The sequence below is a fragment of the Embiotoca jacksoni genome, unplaced genomic scaffold (genome assembly GCF_022577435.1).
Source record: "Embiotoca jacksoni isolate LCO1_2020_lvr unplaced genomic scaffold, fEmbJac1.0.p SCAF_1, whole genome shotgun sequence".
Taxonomy (NCBI): Eukaryota; Metazoa; Chordata; class Actinopteri; family Embiotocidae; genus Embiotoca; species Embiotoca jacksoni.
The window spans coordinates 5,160,353-5,171,063 of record NW_027185229.1 but is presented as its reverse complement, the minus strand read 5'-3'; the positions used below and the strand labels follow the sequence as shown (position 1 = coordinate 5,171,063).

Here is a 10,711-nt window from a genome sequence, read left to right as displayed (position 1 = left end):
GTAGTCAAATACAGTGTCCACACTATAAAATGCATTAGACTGATGTCCACTACATGATATCAGTATGGAGGCTGTTTTTTCCCCCAAGCATCTCTGTTTGTGTGCAATCCACATAAATGAGTTTGTCTTGGGAGCAGATCATTGATCACAGAGGACTGCTAGAGTGCAGAGTTGTAAGGTGTAAGGTGCTGCTGAAGAGTCCCGTGGCCCTGTACCTAAATCTAAGTTTGGAGACCTACATTATTTTCTTTTGTATTTGTAGTGTTGAGTATTGTTTTAACAGAGAAAGTCTAGTTGAACGGTACATATTCAGAGGAGGAGTTTGTTGTGACCAGAGCATCCATGCATCAGTTTCTTTAAACAGTTGAGGCCACGTTAATCCAATATGAATGTCATTAGATTTGCCCTGTTTGCCCAAAAGATGCTTCTGATCTTTACCTTAAAGTTGACAGACAATGAAGAATCACACTGGGTAAGTACAAACCAGCTGCTGTGTAACTGCTAACATGCTCAAACCTGGAAGGAGGCACACTGCAGTGCAAAAACTTCTGTTAATCAGAATTTAAGAGCTTTGTCAGCTCTGGAAAGATGATCTTTTCCTAAAGGCACAAATACCAGAATGCACTGGGATTGTTACCTTCTTTCTGACTGCTCCTGTTTAGACTTTATTTTGCAAGCATAGGGCTATTACGAATAACAAGTTAGACTTCCCCAACTCCTACAAACAGCCGGTCAGAGCTACTAACGTCAGGCTTAACAGATGCAGTGTATGTGCTAAGCTTCTCTTAAACTGGCCTAATTAAAAAAAAGAAAAAGAAAGAAAAAAGGTTGTATGACCTTGCAGTCTAACATTGCAATGTTGGCTGTCACTATTGCACTTACTGTATGACCAGACATCTGCTGGGTTTGGGTTGGTTTTTTGCCAACCTTAAATATGTCTGTAGCTCATCCCTGTGTGCTGGACGTGACATCTGGCCAACCTCAGTGACATGTGTAAAACCACCTACTGTGTCACAAGCACCTGTCCCGAGCAACTCTTCAGTTTGAATAATCGCTAAAACTCATCATTATTAAATAAAATTATATGTGTGGCAGTTGAAAGGGCACCAAAGGCATACAAAGAGACAGGTGAGTGCAGGTCTTATCTAGCCCCTCTAGCAGTGCCCCAGTTACCTATCACCGGCTTTGCCAACATAAATTTAGTTCATAGAGTTTAAAATTAGCCCAGGCATCCATCATTTCCCAGCGGCTGGATAGATTGGTGTAGGCGCCCTGGTACGGGCAATCTGTCTCCACACATCAGTCTGTCCCACCTCACGGCAGGATCACTCAAACACGCCGCCTTGTCACAAAGGACAGAGGCAGCGCCGGTGGAGAAGAGAAATATTGCAGTGGCACACATAAGCAAAGACTCAGGGAGATGCTTTAATGCATGCTCTGTGGTGAGTGGCAATAATAGAAAGAGGAAGTATCCCTTTGCATGCAACAAAAAAGAGCTGAAAGGGTGAGGAGGGAGAATAAGTCACAGTTTAAGATGTCTACAATAAAGAGCTACTAAAACATCTGTTAATACTGCACTTTTGATTATTTGAAATGCAAATGTCAAAACTGAATTGCATTGAAATTGGAGGTAGCAGAAAGAACATCTACTTAAAAAAAAAAAACAATCTCTTAAAAGTGTCTTTTTCCTCAGGCCAAAGCTGCAAGAGCACAGCTGACACTATTATAAATCTACTCGTATTTAAGAGCTAGAGAGTCTGAACACTGGACAAGAGCTGCAACACATCAGCCGGAGGGCACAGTGCCGCAGCGCTAACACAGAACAGCCCATCTCTCAGCTGCCGACGATGTGGGTTAATATACTGTGACATTACACACGTTCTTCATTTTGTTGTACCAATGGACAATGGAAGAACCTACCTGAGGTCTCACATTTTTTTAAATGCAGTCCCAAAAAGCAATTTCCTTTGAAACTACATCTTTGTTAAAATGGCTTTTGTTCGGTTAGAGCTTTATTCAATTTGCATATTTGAAATTACAGCAGCCTGTTCCTTTTGTGAAATTATTTTGCTTTATTTGATTAATCCAGATGTATTTTATTTGCTTCAGGAGAATATTACAGGAAACATTTTAATCTCAGGAGATTTCTAATCATGAGGTAATGGTAGTAGAGGTAAATAAACTGACCTGTAGAAAGCAATAAAAGCAAACCAATATTTTTTTATTTATATGCAAAAAGTACAAAGTTGTGACCTATAAACAGTCTGAACATTAAACCAAGTCTTCATACAAAACTGCAATGATTTACATGATGTGGATTTTCTTTTTGTCCCCAAAAGAAAGGGTGTCCCAATAATGTGACTGTGTAAACAGAGTAATACACACCTGTAATGGTCACAACCAAACATTTGGTACAACCTTTTGACCAACAACATGTAAAGAGGACACCAAACGAGAAGGACCAGTACGAAGAAAGTAAAACTTAATAAATATGATTGGAGTGTGGAGACCAGCGATAAACAACCAAATTATGTGTAGAGGTCAGGTTAGCCACTCAATCATCCATACGAACCAGTGCTTCCTGCTAAACTAATGAATAAAACCCCCAAAAGTGGACCTTTAGGCCTACATCCTCAAGAGAATAAAAAAAACACACATAAAAGCACAAGTCAAAGGGCTGCTTGCTCTAGGAGAGAGCTCATCTTTCTCTACCTCCCATACATTGGCTAAAGTGGGCGGGGCCAGCTCGTCACAGGGAAAACACCTGCGGAGAGAGAAAAGAACAAACACACACACATCCACAGTGCCCCATTACCACCTGACAGCGACATGAAGTGATTTGACCCGTACTCACTCATCAGGGTTTCCAACTGTGTCTGCTGATATTCACCAGTATTGGTTGAGGTGTTGGGGTTTGTGGAAAGTGTAATGTTTATTGATGGTGCTGCTGGGCTCAGGTTGAGGGTAAGGTCAATCTTTTCAATCACTCATTCTTCAACCCCCAGCCCAATCAATAGCTCATTAATGCGCTTCTTCACGCAGCAGTAAGGGCAAAAAAAACAAAGGTCATTCTCTATTGAACGATCAGCCTCCTGATGAACTTTGCTCCACTATGACTTGGATCACATGCTCACAGGTGTGTTGTCTAAAAATCAGATTTATAACAGTATATATTCTCTGAGTATGAAATTAAGTTAAACACAACAAAAAAAAGGGCAGATGGAATTCTAACAAGTAGTTAAATTGGATAGTGTTAATTTTTAACGTGAAAATCACCAACATGATATCAAGTTCTAGCTCCTGCTGTTGTGTTTTTTTGTGTTCGTTAAAAGTTTAAAAAAACAAGCTCAGTTGTATAATGCATGGCCTATTTTGCTTCTGTTTTTTTGCCCTTTCATTATCAGTGATGTTGTCTGTATGATGTATACAGAAGCAGCAGTGGAAACGATACCAGATTTTTTTTTAGCTGCTCATCAACGCTAGTGTTACAAAATAAGTTTAAAAATGTGGAAATATGACTTCTTATATTAAAATGTTCAAATTATATTTCTGCCTGTTTTTTCTTCATGTTGATCTTGCATTGGATCTTGTGAAATTGTATGTAAAAGCATATTATCTTGTCTCAAAGAGGCATACAGACAAAACAGTTCACTAGTTGCTCTCAATTTCATAAATTTGTTGCTTTACAAAGAGTTACTTGAAGGTGGATGGATTATTAATATACACTGCATTTGCTGTGTCCCCAACATACAATTTTTCTGTTAATGAAATGAAAACTATATAAGAAAAGTTATTTAATTCAGTCTTGTGAGTTGATCAGAGTTGTGTGTAAAGGTTTGTGTTGGCCGCAGATGATTTTCAGATTTCACACTGGGTTGTGGCAAATGTGCAAATAGACAACCGACTGCTGTTGTAGCCTGTCCTCCTTCTCTTTGTCTTCTGTCTTTTGTTTGAGAACATCCTTCAAATTCTTGATCATCTGTGTTTGACTTCATGAAGAGCAGAAAGAAACAGGAGAATCCAGTTTATTAAAGCGACCTCAGGCTTTACTGTGCCTGTCTATCTCCCTAGTTTGTACACTCCTGTAAGGTTGCAGCCAACAGAGGAGGAAAACTACCGGTGTGCTGCGGCTGACAGAGATATCGTTAAATGTAGAACAATAGGACTCGTGTTCCCATTCAGGGACAAACAAATGGCTCATAGACTATCTCTCCAGGGAATGTAATGACCAGTACTTTTCCTTTCTTTGTGCCCCTCATTCTGTCATGCTCAACATTATAGATACAGTCAGTTGTAGATAAATGTTTATTAATCTATTAATTAAGGCTGTCTTAATTGTGCAGACTGACATTGTGCTGCTCAACAGGAAACTTTGTGTCTCAGAGGATGATTGAACAAACAGGTATCTGATTCATGTGATAGGTATGAGTTTGAGCCCAGACTGCTGGCTCGTCTGCAGGATGAACGCACAGGAAGACTGATCTCCGTCTGTCTTCCTCGGGGCGAAAAGACGCATCACCTATAATTGCTGTCGTAGTGATGCAACCGGTTTGATGGCATCATGAATGCCTCCAGCTTTCAGCATTTGGCATACGTCTGGCATCGTTATTATGAACCCACGTAACTTTAATTCCTTTGGCACCAAAGTCAACAATTAAATGCACGATCACTGCCAGCACCGAGAGTCACAGGTGAAGATGAACACCAGTTTTTTTCTATTAATCTGACAGTGCATACTTCAAAATAAACCATTATGTGTGCAGAAAATAGCACAGTTACATTAAATCAGCATTGTTGTTTTTTTTTACAAATTAAGCTTTGAAAGAATAGAGGTCAAAGCACAAAATCCTGCAAGTACTTATTGTGCAACACATTTTGGTATGTCAATACAAGGTTTATTCTAGACTGTGAACGTTAAATTATGTGTCCTTATTATGTGTCCAGGCTCTGTGTTTTTTCCATCTCTTTATCTTGGGTGCTCAGTAAAAGTAACGTACACATGCACATTAATTGGCTCTGGATGTGAAGCAAGAAGCTGTGTGAATAGGATTTACACCATGCGGTCCGAATCGCACACTATTTGTTTTTACTTTTAGTACGGACTACAGCTATCCTTAAAATGTATCTATTGTTGCATGTAGTATGCAAACAATTGGGACATACTACTTCATCATAAATATGCATCTTGAACTTTGATCTGTAGCGTGACACTTGTAGTAAAAAGAAAAAGGATGCAATTTGGAATGAGTAGGCTTCCTTTTAATGCCTTTTTTTTCTTCTTCTTCTTCTTCTTCTTCTTCTTCTTCTTCTTCTTCTTCTTCTTCTTCTCCATCTTCTTTTTGCGGCGGAGCATTTGCGCCATCAACTGTCTCGGCGGCTCAGCTGCGCAAAGGATTGTGGGTCAGAACAGAGCGAGTAGCATGCTGGGCTGCATACTGCAAAATACGACCGGATGTAGTTGGACATCCCAGTGCTTTTGGCATCCTACGTCTAACATACAAAGTATTGGGACATACAACATATTTTTTTGGCATACTAAATAGTATGGCAGTATGGATACTGGAACGCAGATACAATCTCTGGCATTTTAGTCAAACAATCCTACTTTCTGTGTGTGTGTGTGTGTGTGTGTGTGTGTGTGTGTGTGTGTGTGTGTGTGTGTGTGTGTGTGTGTGTGTGTCATGTGATAACATATCCAGTCATACCTCCACTGACCACTAGGTGTTCTCTTCAGAAGAATTCCCCAAGTTTACCGTCTAATTTTACTATCCACACAAGCAGTTGTAATATAACAAAATCTTCCTTCTCCATCTCTACATGGCATGCTTTGCTGCCAGGTAAGGAAACTTCAGTGGAGCTCATGGTGTAGGGTGATGAATGTCGGAGGAGTTTAAAGGAGGTGTAAATGTAGTGAAGAACGTAAGGCCACATGACAAAGGGCACAACAGTAGATGAGAACGTAAAGCAATAAAGCTCATAATAAATTTTCACATGCTCACAGGAGTGATCAAAATGTCCTCTCTTCCCTGATATTTGAACTGCTTGAACAAAGTTCATTGTAATAATAGCGTTTTTTGTGCTTTTTCCCAGAATGTTTGTGTTTGATCTCTCTGAGTGGGGATGCAACACACTTGTGATGAATCATGGCTTTGATGCTCACTAGAAATCGAACTGAGGAGTCCTCATACAGTAAAACCAAGCTGTAAAAGTAGCACAGCACTGCCCCCGTGTGATATCCCAGCAAGGAAATTTAATCTTTCTGTTACAGTAAAAAAAAAAACAAAGCTTGAAGTTGTCAGACGTTTTCCTTTTTTCTTTTATTCACCACAACAACAATGAGTCAGAGGCCATCATTTTTCATTCTCAGATCCAGTTTATTCAGATTTATTTTGTGTAATTTGCTGCAATATTTTGCTAAGAAGGCTTTTGCAAAATAAATCTGGTCTCCACATACTTTTAGCTTTAAAGTCAAGGGGAGGCAAAACTAAGCAGGGACACATTGGACAGTAAAAAACACAAAAACAAATAAAAGAGCAAACCAGTAACTAATCAGTTCAATGTTTAACTGTAAACATATAAAGTCACACAAATTTCTAAATCTTGTAGTTATCCAGCGATCAGATTCAGTCAGTGACTTGCTCCTCTTTGTTTTAACAGCAATCAAATGTAGACTTTGAGACATCAACTGAAAACAGACTACAGTGCAAAATGTTTGAGTTGACAAGATAGTACAGATGCTCAAATGCTTTCTTGCTTAGTTTTAACTCTCCAGCTAAACCTTTCTTTTCCTTTTTTTTCTTATTTATTACATATGTCAGTGCAGAAAGAGAAGAGATTTTGCTTTGCTAGCTGACCTGGCCTGTGTGTGTTTAAAGGCTAGGCATACCTTCAGAAACTCCCATTTTACAGAGTGAAAAGTGTCCAGTTTCAAGAATCACTGTTTTTTTGGGGATATTCAGCTCTCTTGTTGAACAGTATTGCATAGCACCATGAAAGGGTACAGATTCAGACTAAATTTATTTATTTAGTTTTTTGAGTTTCTGAAGGGAAAAGAGGGACGGCTCTCCTTTTTAAAAGACTTCAATAGAACCTATTGGAGCTGGTTGTTGTGACAGAGGACTTGGTGATGGCTCCACCCATACCGCCATAACCGGCAGACATGCTGCTGCCACCGTAGTCATATCTACCGGAGGAGCTGGACAGTGCTGGAACAGAGAACAGTCAGGAAGTGTTATTATACATTTCTGTCCTCTCTGTGTTGTGTACCATGTGTGAATACGATGTATCGAATCAAAAACTTACTACCACCTCCAGAGCTCTGCTGAACATGTATGGTTGCACTGGCGCCTCCACTTGCCAGTCTGGTGGTGGAATAATGGAGAGTTAGTGCCTCATTCAGAGGTGAAGCTAATTCTGCAGCCATGAAAGTGTAAATCATCAAGTCCAGCCCACCTGCTCTCCTCTCCTTCCAACAGTTTCCTGTAGGTGGCAATCTCGATGTCCAGGGCCAGCTTGACGTTCATGAGCTCCTGGTATTCGCGCACCTGGCGGGCCATGTCTTGCTTGGCTCTCTGCAGAGCGTCCTCCAGGTCCCTGATGCGGAGTCTGGCATCCTTCACGGCCATCTCACCGCGCTCCTCAGCCTCAGCGATCTGTGACTCCAGGTTGGCCCGCTGTGGAAGATTATGTCACAAATTATTTAAAGATCGCACATCTTCTCGAACAATGAGGGGCCATCTGTGAGAAGTTATTGAAATATACCTGTCCCTTGACGGACTCGATCTCATTCTGCAGACGGGCAATCATGCGGTTCAGGTCGGCGATCTCAGCCTTGGTTGAGCGCAGATCCTCACCATACTGTCCGGCAGAGGACTGCATCTCCTCGTACTGTGACGCAAAACACAATGCGTATTAAGAACGTAATCCAGATGGTTGGGAAAGATGTTGCTAGTGTATATAAAAACATGAGGGGATAAACCTCAGCTTCTGACTCACCTTCTGTTTGTACCAGGTCTCTGCTTCGGCCTTGCTGCGGCTGGCAATGTCCTCGTACTGAGCACGCACTTCAGCCACAATGGAGTCCATGTCGAGGTTACGACTGTTGTCCATTTCAACAATGACAGAGGTGTCCTTGATCTGGCCCTGCAGCTCACGCAGTTCCTGCAGAATCAATAGTAGATTATTACAATGTCAGATTTACCTTAGATGGTTGTTGTTGTATTATGAAAGAAGTTTGACATTAGAAATTATACGTACAGCATCATAGACGGCCCTGAGGAAGTTGATCTCATCCTGAAGAGCGTCAACCTTGGCCTCCAGCTCCACCTTGTTCATGTAGGCAGCATCAACATCCTGCAAACAAAATCACGTACAAACAAGAAGTGTTATAACTTACTACATAAATCATCAGAATAAATCAAATAAAAGGGCCATTTTTATATTTTCTCACCTTCTTCAGGAGCACAAACTCGTTCTCAGCACCTGCACGTTTGTTGATTTCATCCTCGTACCTGTCGGAACATAAGGCAGTACGTTAAGCACAGCTCCACTTTGTTCTGCTCTCAATATATCATAATTAATGACTGTGTCATGTAAACACTGACTTCATCTTGAAGTCCTCAACCAGGCCCTGCATGTTCTTCAGCTCTCCCTCCAGCTTGACCTTCTCGTTGCCCAGCCCGTCAAGCTGTCTGCGCAGGTTGGAGATGTAGGCCTCGAACATGCTGTCGATGTTGGAGCGGGTGGTGGTCTGATCCTGCAGGAGGCTCCATTTGGTCTCCAGCATCTTGTTCTGCTGCTCCAGGAAACGGACCTGTCGAGACACAAAACCAAGGAAAATTGTTAATCACTAATTTATGAAAATTCTTATTTTAATGAAGGATCAGTGCAAATTTGAAGGGTGTGTCATTTCCGGTATCAAGATGTCTCACCTTAGCTGCATGACTGAATATATAGCTACACGTCTATCTAAAATGCCACACCCTAGTCACAACCATTGTTACTAATGAAGGCATTTCTTGGGCTAAATATTGTTCAAGCAGCTTTAATACTTTTGAACCTTTTAATTACACATCTTGCATTTGTCTTTTTTTCAAATAATACAGAAGTCCGGTCCAGATGTTTCACAAACGTGTGTGTGGTCTTCAGTAATTTCACCTATTGTTTCTCTTATGTGGTGATGACTCATTCTGCAATCTTTGTTGAGCTATAAAAGCTACTCAGTCTCTCCAGCCGTAAAAAAAAAAAAAAAAAAAAAAAAAACTAGGTGTGGCAGATAAACTGCAGAAGACAAAGGAGTGTGGTATCATGAGATGAAGGCTTTGTTTTGTGTGTCTTGGTGCCAACTTGTAGTACTTAGAGAGTTTTAGTCTACATAGCAAATCACCCAACAGCTTTCATCAATGTAGGCTGAGCGATAGTAGTGTAAAAGAACAAGTGAAATCCAATTTCTGTACTTAGCATTCACGTTGCCATTAACAACCAGGTGATAGGTGCAATGTGCAAATGACAGACTTTGAACTCTGTGGGCATAGTGCAGCTAGATCCCTACCAGTCTACCAAGTGAGGAATGGGTGAGTCACTGCAATATAATCGCCACCCATGTTTAGATAATGGGCAGATAGGCCCCCACAGGTTCAGACGTTGCTATAAGCCACCTGTTATTTAAGGTAGATTCACCAGTTGAAGATCAAGTCTGTCACAGTCATCGACTGACTATAGATTTTTATAAGCTCTCCTAATTCCAAAGGCTGTAAATCATTGCCGAATACACCACAGAGATCAGATTCACAACTCGCTTGCCTTGCCAGCTATTCCACTAAAAAGAACATGTTGGGGTCTCTTGAGCAGTGCTTAGCAGTTTTTTGAAACATCTAAAGCAGGGTGCTGTTACTGCGCTAGATATCTAGTCATTTTTTTACTATTATAGTTAAATATAAAAACTTGTTGCAGCGAGCTCAAAGGAACCAACCTTGTCAATGAAGGAGGCGAAGCGGTTGTTGAGGGTCTTGATCTGCTCCTTCTCCTGGGTGCGGACAGCCTGGATGGAGGGGTCGATCTCCAGGTTCAGAGGGGCCAGCAGGCTCTGGTTGACTTGGACAGCTGTGATTGGTGGTGCGCCGTAATTCATCCCTGCTTGGCTGGCACTGATGCCATAACCAGATCCTCCAGACATGCTATAACCACCGCTCAAAGACCCTGCAGACATACCACCAAAACCACCGCTCATAGACCCTGCAGACATACCACCAAAACCACTACCAACACCATAGCTGGTGGTTCTTCTTGTGGAGTAGGAGACTGGTGTGGCAAAGGACTTCCTCATGTTGCTCGTAGAGCCGGAGATTGAGTATGACTTCCTCATGTTTGCAGTGGTAAAGGTTGTCAGCTGTTGGAGCCGAAAAGAGCTGAAGATGAGCGGGCTTTAAAAGGAGAGCCAAGTCCCTCTGAGTGTCTGACAGCAGACTGCAGCCTGCTTTTATGGCTGTGCTGGGCCAGGGGGAGGATCTTCATCAGACACTTTCAACCTGTCCTCTCACTTTTGCCGTCCAGCCTCCCCTCTACCTCGACCTACACCCCTCCGGCTCTGAATGACAGGAGTGGCCGGTCCTGTAAAACAGGTAGGGAGGGATTGTCAGGAGATAAGCCGCGACACACCCTGCAACAGAGCAGGCTCAGGGGAAAGGGAGAGAGAAGTAAAGACGTGGAGTGA

General features: G+C 41.7%; 1 protein-coding gene across 3 annotated transcripts; it reads right to left on the bottom strand.

Annotated features, from left to right (window-relative positions):
• Positions 1-6,353: 6,353 nt before the first annotated feature.
• LOC138203192 (keratin, type II cytoskeletal 8-like) lies at positions 6,354-10,457 on the bottom strand. Of its 3 annotated transcripts, none has more exons than XM_069157916.1 (9): positions 9,971-10,457; positions 8,604-8,812; positions 8,450-8,510; positions 8,257-8,352; positions 7,996-8,160; positions 7,762-7,887; positions 7,453-7,673; positions 7,303-7,361; positions 6,354-7,205 (listed from the first exon to the last, which is right to left on the bottom strand). In XM_069157916.1, the coding sequence occupies exons 1-9, from the start codon at positions 10,361-10,363 to the stop codon at positions 7,081-7,083; spliced, it is 1,455 nt and encodes a 484-aa protein (XP_069014017.1). In that variant the 5' UTR covers positions 10,364-10,457; the 3' UTR covers positions 6,354-7,080. The 3 variants fall into 3 exon arrangements, with proteins under 3 accessions (XP_069014017.1, XP_069014023.1, XP_069014032.1); XM_069157922.1 differs by having other exon boundaries at positions 7,306-7,361; XM_069157931.1 differs by having other exon boundaries at positions 7,309-7,361.
• Between the last annotated feature and the right edge of the window lie 254 nt (positions 10,458-10,711).